The sequence below is a fragment of the Cyprinodon variegatus genome, unplaced genomic scaffold (genome assembly GCF_000732505.1).
Source record: "Cyprinodon variegatus isolate N-32 unplaced genomic scaffold, C_variegatus-1.0 Scaffold393, whole genome shotgun sequence".
Lineage (NCBI taxonomy): Eukaryota > Metazoa > Chordata > Actinopteri > Cyprinodontiformes > Cyprinodontidae > Cyprinodon > Cyprinodon variegatus.
The window spans coordinates 699,911-713,886 of record NW_015150846.1 but is presented as its reverse complement, the minus strand read 5'-3'; the positions used below and the strand labels follow the sequence as shown (position 1 = coordinate 713,886).

General features: G+C 35.8%; 1 protein-coding gene and 1 long non-coding RNA gene across 3 annotated transcripts in view; one reads left to right on the top strand and one right to left on the bottom strand.

Annotated features, from left to right (window-relative positions):
- LOC107092749 overlaps positions 1–2,626 on the bottom strand; it is a 3,377-nt gene extending 751 nt beyond the window's left edge. Inside the window, exons 1-2 of the long non-coding RNA XR_001481587.1 lie at positions 2,416–2,626; positions 1,818–1,997 (exon numbers count right to left, since the gene is read on the bottom strand). This is a non-coding gene — a long non-coding RNA (uncharacterized LOC107092749). The remainder of the gene's footprint in view (positions 1–1,817; positions 1,998–2,415) is intronic.
- Positions 2,627–5,673: 3,047 nt separating this feature from the next.
- On the top strand, positions 5,674–13,305 carry anxa1 (annexin A1). 2 transcript variants are annotated; one of them, XM_015387423.1, is made up of 12 exons: positions 5,674–5,863; positions 6,376–6,455; positions 7,237–7,327; positions 7,865–7,959; positions 8,636–8,749; positions 11,012–11,102; positions 11,203–11,282; positions 12,284–12,428; positions 12,513–12,608; positions 12,706–12,764; positions 12,882–13,004; positions 13,102–13,305. In XM_015387423.1, exons 1-12 carry the CDS (start codon positions 5,689–5,691, stop codon positions 13,159–13,161), a joined length of 1,209 nt encoding a protein of 402 aa, XP_015242909.1. In that variant the 5' UTR covers positions 5,674–5,688; the 3' UTR covers positions 13,162–13,305. The 2 variants fall into 2 exon arrangements, with proteins under 2 accessions (XP_015242909.1, XP_015242910.1); XM_015387424.1 differs by having other exon boundaries at positions 5,726–5,863; positions 6,372–6,455.
- Positions 13,306–13,976: the final 671 nt, after the last annotated feature.

Here is a 13,976-nt window from a genome sequence, read left to right as displayed (position 1 = left end):
TATATATATATATATATATATATATATATATGTCCTTTTGTCCTTTTTTTCTTAGAGTTCCTCTTAATTTAAATATTAAAACACAGTTCTTCAGTGCTGTGTTAGTGCGCTCTTATCATTATCTTCACATTCCAGTCATAATTCAACGGGTTCAAGTGCAGACTAAGGCTGACTCCTTCACATACAATGTATTTTTTCACAACTTTTTTTTCTTAGAACTTTTTTTCACAACTTTTTTTTCTTAGAACTTTTCTTCATAGTCAGAACATTTAAGAAAACCTTACCTCTCCATGTGTAACCTCGTACAGTATATGCTATTGAATAGCTACTGCAAAATGTCCCATTTAAACTGTAAAAAAGTTATTTATCAGTATTACTTTTTCAGGATTCTTTTTTCAATTATTTTAAGTAAAAATACAGAGAAATCATTCAAGATGCTATAGAAGTGCTCATGTCAGGTTCAACTTTTTTAAACAGATCATTTAACACTATAGTATTTGCAGAATGGAGAACTTAAACGTGCTGCTGCTAATTAATAATGAGTTTGAAAGTGATAAAATGATTCTGCGTCAACCCCAAACAAGTACTGACAAAAAAAAAAAAAAAAAAATGTAATCCATGTTTACAATAAATACCTCACTTCTTGTGAAAGTAGAGAAAATTGTCAGAAATTAAAATCTCTAAGAAGCTGGTACCGTATGTTTTCAGTTTTATCATCAAAAGAATATTAAAAACTAACTCCTGTGAATTCCTTAGTATTTGTTTAAAATGTGTTTGAATTTCTAAGAGTTATGTTGATATGTAATAAACGTAACTCATCAGATGTTTTCTCTGATTTTGAACAGCCCTTTGCCCTCAAAATACTAGATTTCATCGGAGTCATTTTAATGTTGATTTTACATAGGTGATATGTTAATAATTAGTTAATTAAGGACATGAAAGAAACAAAATGACACCAATGACACATTTTCACAGTTTTTACATTGCATCCACAGAATTTCCTTTTTTTTTATATATATATATGAGATAAACCAAAGCACGTAAATCTCAAGGTATTGTAAGAAAATCAATGAGTTTATTTTAAACAGATACATTGCTGTTTGGAAAGGAAATGTCCCTTTAGGGTCATGTGTGTCCTCTGCCACATTAGGTAGTGCAAGTTTCTGGAGTAAAGGATCTTGTTTAGGGACCTTTGACATCTAAAGGTACCGTAGCTGGTAAACAGTATTCCTTGCTGCATCAGATCACTGATACCTGGTCTGGTTATTAATGCACACAACAATATTTTTTATTTTATTTTACTCAACATAATGGAAGTTGTTTGAAAAACCTTTAAAAGTAGGTCAAACAAATAAAAGCAAATCTAATACCTCCCTGTATCTTATTAACATGGATTTCATTTATGATCACTAAAAACTGGAGGAAGCATTAAAACATTCAATTAGCGCCATAAAAAAACACATCTGCATCAGCTTGTGGTACATCTGGGGCAAACTCTGATGCCAAATGTGCCTATATTATTCATACATTTGCAGGTGCTACACTTTCAATCTGCTTCTGAATGATCAGAATGATTAACTCCTAACGTTTCCAGCAACCACTTTACTATGTTTCTTTTTCTGAATAGCTAAGTGATTTAGAGATGGACTACCTAAGCATATAAAATAAGTAATCTGCACTCTAATCAGTCTACTTACAAACTCATATTTAAAATATGGGATGATACATGATTTTGAAGAATATATATATATATTTTTAAAAATCATGTTTTACTTCGCAGATGAACGTCAGGAAATTGTGTTATGCTTAACACTTACTTTGCTTCCCAGCCGGTGCCACTGAGTGATGCCTCCCTACTTTCTTTCCCAGGAAGGTCAGCGAATAAGATCCTCTGGCAGTCTCAGATGTGTTCATATACATTATGGTTGCTGGTATTCACCACTTTTCTTATGTTCTATCAATATGCTACCACATTAGGAGCTGGATAAGTCCACAATCTACAGGGAAAAGCAAGTTAGAATCCTTTTAGAGCCGAGATAGATGAAAAAATGTTACCTAATATGCAATCAAATACGTCCGAATATTTCTGTCCACATTATGAAACCTTGTTGAATCCTTTAAATATAAGCAGATGTCTCAAAGCTGACACAACCTGCTCACTCAGAAAGTCTAATCTGCCTCAAAGGCTTTTTCAGTTATTATAAAAGAAAGCCAGGAAAACTGACAATCTCAAATATTTCTTTTAACATTGGCATTTTTAATGATATTTTCTGAATCACTGAGTAGGAAAAGGCTGTTGCAGCTATCTTACAGAACATAGTATCTACAGAATAATGATGTTTCCTCTAATATAAGATAGTAGACAGTAGTAGATAGTAGTTGGATTGTTACAATAAAAAAGGTTTGAAGGATTACCTGGTTTGTGAAGCTGTGCCGTTTGTCAGAGTAACTCAGGTAAGTTTGGGTGCTGCTAAGCTACAGGAAGAAAAGGCCAAGTTGATCCTGATCTCTCAGGGGAACCAAACTCTCAACAGTCTTTAAATATTAAACCTGCTGTGATGGAGTTTCACCAGCTTCCACTCATATACTGTAGGTAAAACGATGCCCTAAAAGTCCTCAAGTTTCCTCTTTGTACCATCCGTATTGAAACTGGATGCTTTGTTGCCACTCAGAGATATCTATTTTTAATACCATCACTTACTTTGGTTTATGTCTGCTTTATTTTGATTAGTTTCCCTGGAAATGACACTCTTCCCTCAGTTCTTAGGGCTAAATCCAGGCATTTAGATGAACTGACTAATTGTCTTTCTTGCAATGAAGAAGAGGATATGAATATATTTTCTACAGTGATATTTCTCCTAAAGATGTAATTCAGGAAGATAACTGTGCCCACTGTTCCTGTATCATCTGCCGTACGTTACTCCCTCCCCGACTGTTGATGTTGGCTGAGCTCCTCTGAGAGGACTTCCTTTATTTTGCTGACTTGGCCTCATTTGTAGCATTTGGATCACAGCTGGAGCATCTGTTTAACACACTTTACTTAACAAAAAATCCAACATTAATGCCATTTTAATGAAAATACAGCTTTGCGTACTTTTTACTCTTTTTTTTTTTTTTTTATCCAACCCTGCTGTGGCCATATTTTAGTCTGATCGGTTACCTCTACAAATAATGCAATTTAAACTACTGGAGCACAGAGTGGTTTATAATCACACAGGTAGAGATGACGAAATTTTAATCATTTATCATCAATATGACATCTGGCTGTGCTGAAATGATGTCGTCAAACAAATGCATCAGTATCCTGGCTGTTATTCATCTCTCTGTCACAGCCCCCTGTTCAGGCATGTATAAGGCCTTGGCTCCACTGACGTGATTATTTACCACACCTTAGAGTCAGTTATTACTCCACCACACCAAAACCACACATCTTTGAAGAAACCCAGAGGTCTATGTTTCTCCCTGCGGGTCGTGTAGCAATGGTCAATGTACCTATAAATAATTTACAATAGTTTATCATGAGAGAAAAAGTATATGATCACTTTGACCAGTTAAGTAACTGTCCTTCTTTTTTAATCACAAATTAAATGTGATTGACCAAACTGTTTAAAAATCTTCCATAAGGATAGCTACACCCACAGCTGATTATTCTCAATCTTGTATAAACTAAACACTAAATATCATATCCTGCTTTATTACAGAAATTAGGCAAAAGCTGTAGAAAAACAAACAAACATCCTGCTAAAGGAATTCCAGAAGATATGAAAAGGTCATTCACGCCAATTAGTTGAGAAAGACTGGTGATAAATATATTGATCACCACTGTTTCGTGATTGTGGAGTCCCAAAGTCTTAGAAATCTCTTTGTAACTCTTTGCAGACTGATTCAGGCATGATCTAAGGTATTTAATAGTTTAGATGGTGGCAGAATGTGTTAGTTATAGAGGGTTTGAAGCCTACGTCATGTTGTGAACTTTTTTTCCCCCTTCTTTTTCCATTGTATAAAAAAAAAAAAAAAAAACTGTTTTCTCACCCCTCGTGGGGTGGTATGTGTCATCCTCAAGCTCGGGTCCTCTACCAGAGGCCTGGGAGTTTGAGGGTTCTGCGCAGTATCTTAGCTGTTCCTAGGACTGCGCTCTTCTGGACCTCTGATGTTTTACCTGGAATCTGCTGTAGCCACTCTCCCAGTTTGGGGGTCACAGCGATTATATATATATATATATATATATATATGTGTTCATTTTACTGCACGACACTTTGGAAAGCCCTCTGGTTAAAAATAAATCAAATATGAATTAAGTGGATTTGATTGGTTTGGATTCTTTTTAATTTTTTGATTCTGGTTTCCACAGAGGAACAGGTTTGTTTTAGATGTTTTTCTTTTACTAGTTGCAAATAATTGTTCTCAGCATTTAAAACAATTATGCATTATATGCCTAAATCCAGCACATCAACCCAATTTAGCTAAAAATAGAAAAAACAGATTATTCTGTATTAAATAACAACAGTTAGACAACTAACCAAAAAATGGGTGAATTTGACCAATCTGGTTGGTAGTTGTGTGTCCAACTAATCTTTTGGTTAAAACAACCAATACAATTGTTAAGTGTTTTTGACCAACATACCGTAATTGTAAAAGGGCAAATCAATACAAGGGGCTGTATTGAGGGAAGTGGCAGCCTAGTTGTCAGGGAACAGAGCATGGAAAGCTGAGGTTCTAAGTTCAAGCCCCACTCCCACAGCCTCCACTCTGGGTCTCTGAGCAAAACCCTTAACCCCACACTGCTCCCTGGGGGCCGCACAATGGCAGCTCACAGCTCCACAAGGGGATAGGTTATATGCAGCGGTAAATTTTCTCCAATGTGAGATCAATTAAGTTCAATTATTAGTAGTGATAATTATTATTATTAGTAATAATAATAATTATTATTACAAATTGGTGACTTGACCAAAATATTGGTTAATCAGTGTAATGAAATGGGGGGATGGCTGCCTAGTGGTTAGGGCATAGAGTGTTAAAATCCAGAGGTTCTGAGTTTGAGTCCCACTTCCACAGAATGCCACTCTGGGTCTCTGAGCAAAGATCCTTAACAGCACACTGCTCCCTGGGGGCCGCACAATGGCAGCCCACTGGTCCCCAAGGGGATGGGTTAAATGCAGAGAGTTCATTTTGTTAGTCTGTACTGGTGACAGTGTAATGACAATAAAAACTGGAAGAAAAGAAAAGAAGAAAATTTAAGGGCAGGGCATCTTGATGTTTACTAATAATACTAAAGTTACAACCAAGGTTAAATGTACATAATTCTCTAAGTCCAAAAACTTTTACCCACTACAGTTGATTACAGCCAAACAGTCAGAGTAGTAGAGCATCATTTAGCATGGTTATTGGTTGTTTGGTTAACCTATTACATTAAATAGATTGGCTGTTTTTCTAACCGATCCATTCTTAGAGTGCAAGCCATCAAACAGGTCAAACATATCCCCTGAAGGCAAACTAGCCACCTAAGTCCCAGATGCTCCATATCCCTGTGATTTTCCAGGGGATCACATTTTTATGAAGGATCAGGACCAGGCTCTTGCTCCGCACATGTCTCTCAAAAAGCTGCGTGTCTTTCTTAAATCCTTTTATAAACATTCTGCAAACAGTGCGCCCAGATTTCTGCGCACCAAAATCCTTCCGTGCGTAAAAATGAACAGAGCCATGTTGCGCTCTGCTGCGCAGGGCGGATTTTCAGTCCAATCACAGCATTTGGAGGCTGGACTCTCCATTAGGTGGGGTTTGCCCGAGCATAAATACTCTCCTTCTGGCCATACAACGCCCCTACAACCACAGAGAGAGAAACTTCCCCCTCTGACACCTCTCGGTAAGTTTCCATTTTCATGAAAAACTTAAACCTATACTCCAGTTCTTAGTTTCTGACTTTAGTTGTGTTTGTTTTAACTGTAAATCTGTCAGATTGAAGTCATTGTGCTGCACAGTAGGAGGGTGTGGCTGATATAACGGAGATATTACAAGTTTTTGCTTAATGCAAATAAATGTTTATTTTTTTACTGTTCTACTTTTCATCCAATATCATTTCACAATCGCTGTGAAAGCACATGAGGCAGATGACAAAGTCTGCAAAACTCAGTGTTCATATCAGGCTGGGTGTGGGTGTGGCTGGGCGCTCAGCACATTGTTGTAATTACAGAGTAAAACCTCTTGTAAATCTTTACAGAGGTTTTGCTTGTGCAGCATATATGGGAGGGGAGACAATTTTGTCTCTAACTCCAAGTTTAATAAATAGATTCAAGCTGTGATCTGTTCTTTAAACTCATTTCACAGGTTTAATATTTCTCAATCAGAGAACTGATATGATCTTCTTTCCTCAGACAGACAGAACCAACTCTTCCAACATGTCTTTCATCCAAGCCTTCTTGCAGCAGACAGTCTATCTGGGTTTGCCCGATGAGTCAGTGAGTAACTGCAACACTTTTTTTGGTTGCTAAGGTCAACAACTCTGTTTTTTCCTTTTTTTCTCCTTCCCCTGTGGTATGCTGTGGTGGAAAAAATGATCAGGCATAGAGAGGGGTTAGAGAAAAAAAAAAAAAGCCTCACAATATGTTAAAGAAACTAAATGGTTGGGTTTAAAGGAGGAAGGAAGGGGTGGTAAACTTAACAGAGAGATAACAGAGAAAACTAAGAGAAACATAAAAGAGATCTGGACCTTAAAGAGTTGAGTGAAATAAGACTGATGGCTGAACTTCTGGTGTGACTCAGGGAAGCAGGAATTTGTGCCCCTCCCTTTATAAACTTTCCAAACACAAAAAGTACTTCTCCTTTCTAGGACTGGTTAAAGATGAATTAGGGAGAAAGGAGATTATCTTAGTCTTGCATCTTTTCTGTCCCGTTTAGTGTTGCTCTGATCACCATTATGGGTTTCAAAAACTCAGGGAAAAAAATTGAATAAAAAACATAAAAACTGTTGCAATGCCCTTTTCTGTAAGTTCTTTAAACTGAGGATGTAATAGACAAGGCAAGGCATGTTTTTCATTTATCACATTCCAGTTCTAAGATATGAGAACAGATGAGAACTACATGAGGACAAAAAATAGAAAAAGAAAAGTGCATTAAGAGTTGTGATTGGTTTTGGAATTTGAGCACCTAAGGCATAAAAAAACCCTTTGCAATATAAATCATTTACTTTTTTAGCGACTAGTAAAATAAGACAACCGCCTCATATGTGTTTCTCTTTAGCTCCTGAAGAACGAGGGAACGGTCACCGCTGCAGCCAACTTCAACCCAGGAGCAGATGCTGGAGTCTTGGAAAAAGCCATTAAGACCAAAGGTAGATTTTGAGGAGCTTTTCGGGCCTGTGTTAACATGTTTTGGCTGCATGAAGCCTCTTTAGTTTTGAAGAAGGAAGGGCAGTAGAAACTACAGATGTGTTGAAATATTTAGCTTTCTGCTGGCTTTTAAGTATATTTTTCTTATTATTTTTGATCTTAGGATGTAATATTAATGCTTTAATCTCTGATCTGAGTTGTTTTATCCTATTTGTTTTATTATGTTGATTGTAACCACCTTAATTCATATATACATATTAATTTTGGATTGATTGATAAACTTACCTGCTATATATCTCCAGCTTATTTTTTATCATTTATGATCATAGTGTTTTTTTTTTATTGCTCTTTTATACTTGTTTATAATTTAACCTGTGTAAAGTAACTTTTATAACAATTTTTTAACCAAAAAAGTCCTCTGTAAACAAAGTGATAAACTGGATGCTGTTTTCCTGAACTAAGGGAAATATCAGCACCATCTGCTGAATATAATGTATTATTACAACTTAAAATGACAATCTTTACTAAACACACTGCAGGCGTTGATGAGAACACCATCATTGAAATTCTTGTCAGAAGAAGCAATGACCAGAGGCAGCAGATCAAAGAGGCTTACCAACAGGCAACTGGGAAGGTAATGACAGCTGCTCTTCTATATAAGTAACAGAAAGAAATATATATTTAATTCAATTCAGTTTATTTCTATAGCGCCAATTCACAACACATGTCATCACAAGGCACTTTACAGTTCAACCAGATCATCCAGTCAAATTGATTCAAAGTTTTCTATCTAAGGAAAACCAGTTGATTGCATTGACTCATTGACTCAAATACAATCCCTCACACTAAGCATGCTTGTAGCGACAGTGGAGAGGAAAAACTCCCTTTTAACAGGAAGAAACCTCCAGCTGAACCAGGTTCAGTGTGAGCGGCCATCTGCTGAGGCCGACTGGGGTTCAAGGAGACAGAAGCAGAATACAAAAGGCAACTGTAAAATGCGGCCCGGTCCGGGAAACACACAGCCAGGCAGGCGAACTCCGAACCAACTCCCATGTCAGAGGATAAAGAGAGCACATCCAGCCAGTCACAGTTAGAGAAACAGGACTACACTGAAAAACAGGCCGATCTCCAGCATCTATAAACAAAGGTGTTGATTGCAGCAGCACAGCTGATTTTTCTCTCCAGGATGGAGTCACAGCCAAACAGGAACAGACGAGGCAAAGCTACTATGAGAAAAAGCAGAGAGAGAATGACATAATATGTAAAAGTTTATTTTGTGTTCATAGAAAACATCCCTCTTTTTTTTTTAGCCTCTGGAAGCAGAACTGAAAAAGGCTCTTAAAGGAGACCTGGAGGAAGTGGTGCTGGCTCTGCTGAAAACACCAGCCCAGTATGACGCTCAGCAGCTGAAACTGGCAATGAAGGTTGGTCAAACACTTGGATATTACTATAGATTGAACGGACTTAGCTGACAGGACGGGATTCATTAACAAACAAATAAACAAGCTGAATCTAAATGAGTTAGTCTATGTGTTTGTATTGATGGTTCTTATTAAAGGTCCCTGTTCCTGACAGAAATAGACTTCTCTATTACCACAAATATTATGATCGATACAACAGTTAAACAGTTAAATTTGAAATAAAAGATAAACAACACATCTGTGATTAACCCAGTTAGCAAGACTTGTTTAATTCACATAAAAAATACAGACCATTCGGCTTTTCAAAATGTTATTAATTGAAGCTCAGTTGACGTTGATTTTAATTTCTACTTAAAAGTTTCCTAATTCCTATATCCGAATACCATATTAATGGCACTCACTGAAAGTTAGGGATCTGATTGATTGTTGTTGGGGTGGTGCCTATCTCTGGCAGAGGTGAGAGGTGGGTTACACCCTGGACAGGTCACCAGTATGTTGCAGGTCAACACAGAGACACACAACCATGCACACAAACTCACACCAAAGGACTAATTAACCTAACAGCCATGTTTAATATTTAGTGTCCTGACAATTTATAAATTACTACAATGGACTTAACCTGGTTGAAATATCCTACAGGATCTATTTAAGATGACTGCTCCACAGTTAAGAAATGTAAATTAATATTCATGTGAGAAAAAAAAATTAAGACCTTTCTGACCAAATGTCATATTTCTGGTTGGAACTATACAGTCTCCTCCAGCAGCTTTTCTAGCAGTTTAATTTACAGCTGATATAGAAAAGCTTAAGGTTGAAAAGGATTTAAGAAAATATAGAAATTCTAAATTTTACAACCAGCAAAACACAAGAATATTTATTAAAATACTAAAACAAGACAAGTTCACATGCACCACCCCACCCCCACACACACACATAAAAAACAAAAATATTTACGATAAAATGCATTTAATTCTATTTTCCTGTATTTATGATTTTACATGTTTATTTAATTTGAAGTCATTTCGAGGACATAACTGTTCATACATTTTAAATCCAGTTTAATAAAGTTTTTCTGTAGGTTGAAGCAGTAAGGCCATCTGACAGGTTTCTGATCCTTTATTTTCAGCGTTTGATTATATTATTATCTTAAAGGTTTAACTGATGTTTGTTTAGCCTGACCAAGCTGTTATACAGTAGGATTAGTGTGAAAATGTCATTGTATGCGTAAATGACTGGGCTACTTTATGAGGTAAATAGACACAAACGGTTGCCAAATCTTTTAAAATTTTTCGTCAAACTTAATTTTGGAATTTAAAGTGAGGCTGAAAAGTTGAGTTTATTTACCTATTCTGCCTCACTGCAACCAAATCTTACTGCTATAAATCTGGTTGACATGAACTTTTTTATTTATTAAGAAACGCTCTGAGGCATTAAGTCTTTTCATAGTTTCATGTTAGATGTTTTTTTTCAAGCCAATGTGATATATTTCAAGATATTTTTTTCCTGCTCAGGTTTATTTTGCAGACACAAATAAGAGTGCAATATCTGTATGTATTTGACAGTTTCTCTCTCTGCAGCTGCCAGGTAAATCATTTACATATTAGCTAAAAAATGTAAGGCTCTGCAATATCATGAAGATCAGTTAAAAATCCCTGAATTGGTATGAAATCAGAGTTGGGTTCCTGTCTATAAAATATTACAAAGATGAAAACAGGTGATTTATGACATAAGAATGTTTTCACAGTGACTCCAAATAGGTTTAAGGTTTGTAATGTTTGTAATTAACATAATGATTTAAAAATAAACTGGGAGAAAATCTATGTAAAGTAGATCTTTACTGTCATGCTTTAAAGTAATTATTCTAAAAATATTATCTAATTGAAAATATCAGAATTAAGCTTCAGCTAACTCTTACCCTATTAGAGAGGAACATTTATGTTTTTTTTTTATATATAGCTTTTAACATCTGCTGGGCCGGGATGTAATATTTGCCATTGTTTTTTTTTTTTTTTTTTTACCATATATCAAGTTAAAATAATATTTGGTATCAATCCCTGAAGGAAACTCACAGGTAAAACTCTTTTAAAGCTGCCAATGTGTTTCACAACACGTCTTTGGCAAATGCTTTGGCCTCAGCTCCCTCTGTGTTTCTTAAAACATCCACATACTTCCAAGCATTCAGTCATTGTTTTCTTAATGGGAGGTGGTTTTTATGATAACCGGTATTTTCCACTGTTAATCTCTGCCCACACGTTCTTTTCTTAGGGTCTTGGAACAGATGAGGATACCCTGATTGAGATCCTCGCCTCCAGAACCAACATGCAGATCTTGGAAATAAAGAAGGTCTACAAGGAGGGTATGAGCCATTAAAGCTAAGCTAATTTCAGTATAGTTCAGGAAAAGCCTCTTGAGTTCTTTTGTCCTACAGTATAACTTGTTTTGACATCATTTCCTAGAATACAAGAAGGATCTGGAGGAGGATATCAGATCAGATACCAGTGGAGATTTCAGGGCTGCCCTCCTCGCTCTCTGCAAGGTGTGTCTTTCTTTCTTTATTTACCATTTTTACTCCATCTATTTCCTAATGTGTTCAGTCGGAGCTTCAGGACACTTAGATATGAAATAGCATAATATATTGCAAACAAGAGTTAATCTATTATATTTAAATGTACAGTTCAGATTCAATATACTTTATTTTATTTAAACAGTAGTACAATAGAAGATTACTTAGGCAAGCAAGTAGTAAAAATAAACGGTAATGCATTAAATTTGTAAGCACTCTTCAGCACATTAAAGATCACCAAACTAAAATGGAGCAAAGCATTAAATCATCAAACTGAAATTAAGAGAAAATAAAACAACTGTAAATGCACATAAAAAAAAACAAATTTCAAAGAAACCTTAAGAAAAACCAATAAAATAAAAAATTGGAAATAAATTCTGCCCTTTGACATTATAGGTTTTTCTGTCACATAAACTATTCCCTTTATAAGAAATTGCATTTGTTTCCCTTTGTGCCCACAAGGGGGCGCCAGTGGCAAAATAATCAGTGGTCTCTTCTCGCCAAAAATTAAGGTCCCTCATATTAACGACATGACCCTAATGCCTAAAAAGAAGAAAATTCAGTCTTAAAATTGTTATTGACTTTTAGAGATGTTTATTTAAAACTATATGATTGTTATATTTGCAGTATAAGATATTTTATGTATCTCAGTTCTTTATATCTTATGCTGTCTGAAAAGTATGTCATAAAAGTCATCCAAGAGAGACAAAAAATGTACTTTTTATCCAATCAGTTGTAAACCCTGATGAAGAAGTTGAGTTTTGCAAAAACTCCATTTTAGAAACTTTCCTAGATTATATTTTATTTGACCCTGCACTGCAACATTCTCTGAATATTTTCTATCCTTTGAGTTGCATTTCCCTGTAGTTTGCTTTTTATGCTCATAGCGGAGTTAAATAAGTATAAAAGTCTGAGGTATTTGTTTTAATAAAAACAAAAGAAAACTGACTTTTCTGTGCTGTTGCATCTCTTAGGCTGGCAGGACTGAAGGAGTCAGTGAGCAGCTGATTGACAGCGATGCCAGGACTCTGTATGAGGCTGGGGAGGGGAGGAAGGGCAAAGACTGCTCCGCCTTCATTGAAATCCTGACCACCAGGAGTGCCCCACATCTCCGCAAAGGTCAGCATACCGCCATGTTGAGTAAGACGCTTCACCCCTTTTAGAAAAAATTATAATTTTTTCATACTCATTTCTTTTTGTCAGTGTTTGAAAGGTACTCAAAATACAGTAAAGTGGATGTGGCCAAAGCTATCGACCTGGAGATGAAGGGAGATATCGAAAACTGCCTCACAGCAATAGGTAAAGGCACATTCATATGCATTTTTTTATTTATTCCAAATAGGTCATTATTAGAACAACAATAATTAACCATGGACCTTTTTTTAAATTGCCACAGTGAAATGTGCTGGAAGCAGGCCGGCATTCTTTGCAGAAAAACTCTACTTGGCTATGAAGGTACAGTATATTCAACAGCTTCTTCCATATGCTCCTATAACATCAGACCTACTCTCTATTGGCCAACAAAGTCTTTTTCAAATTGTTTGATTTGTTTTTATCTTTATTCTCCCTTAGGGTAAAGGTACCCGCAAACACATCCTGACTCGCATCATGGTGAGCCGCTCTGAGATAGATATGAAACGGGTCAAGGATGAGTACAAGAAAAACTACGGCAAAACACTCTACCAGGACATCCTGGTGAGCAGAAATATTTCTATAATTAAAGAAATGTTGCAATCTCCTTTTTTTAGGGACTCTCATATTTCTAACTTAACTGTTATTTTTTTCCTTATAGGATGACACAAAAGGAGACTATGAGAAGATCCTGCTTGCTCTCTGTGGAGGTGAAAACTAAAAGCTTGTCTGGGACCAAAGTGCAAAAAGCCAAAGATCTACCATAATGTTCAGCAGCTGTGGAAAATCAATTGTTATCTTTTGAAATATATGGCGTTGTGGAGGACTGGGAAGGGGTCTCTGCAACTGTCATGGCATTTAGTCAAAAAAAAACAGATTTAAATGAAGTTGTCACTGCTTTAGCAAACATAAACCCCCTAAGTAGTTTTGTATTATGGCAGCATAGATAGCATATTGTGGACCATTGCTTTACATAGACTTAGCTTTGCATTGATTCCCAAAAGTCCATTGAACATAGTATTGCAGGTTGGCTGATGTATACAGGTTAACTTGTGCCAATCATCAGTTGTAGTAACATACTTGAAGGAACTTTAACATCTGAAAATAAAATGTTTTTATATTCAAAAGCAATATGATGGAGTCCTGTTTCTATGTACATGCATGCATATCTTGACAACAAACTATGGCTGCAATGTATGATTAATTTTGTATATCAATTAACCACTTAACTATTCTGACATAAATTAATTATGAATTGGATAGAAAAGTGGGCCTAATATGAGATTTTTTTAATAGAATTTGAACCAGGCTAAGATTAAACTGTGCCACTTGACTTGAGGGGTTTTTGACAGCATATTTGCAGACAAAGAAGGATTGTTATTTTTAAAACAAAATTAAGGGGCTGCATACACCAGTTAAAGATTATATGATTTTTAGTTGAAAATTATTTAAATAATTTCATTAATAATGATTAATTGGCTTAGATGTTGCAGGCCTTTAGGAAACCAATTAGCTATATATATATATATATATATA

Coding starts and splice junctions, on each gene's coding strand:
- anxa1 (XM_015387423.1), top strand. CDS start 5,689: ATGAACAGAGCCATGTTGCGCTCTGCTGCGCAGGGCGGATTTTCAGTC. Junction 7,328..7,864: donor AAAAGCCATTAAGACCAAAG/GTAGATTTTGAG, acceptor AACACACTGCAG/GCGTTGATGAGAACACCATC. Junction 12,765..12,881: donor AACTCTACTTGGCTATGAAG/GTACAGTATATT, acceptor ATTCTCCCTTAG/GGTAAAGGTACCCGCAAACA.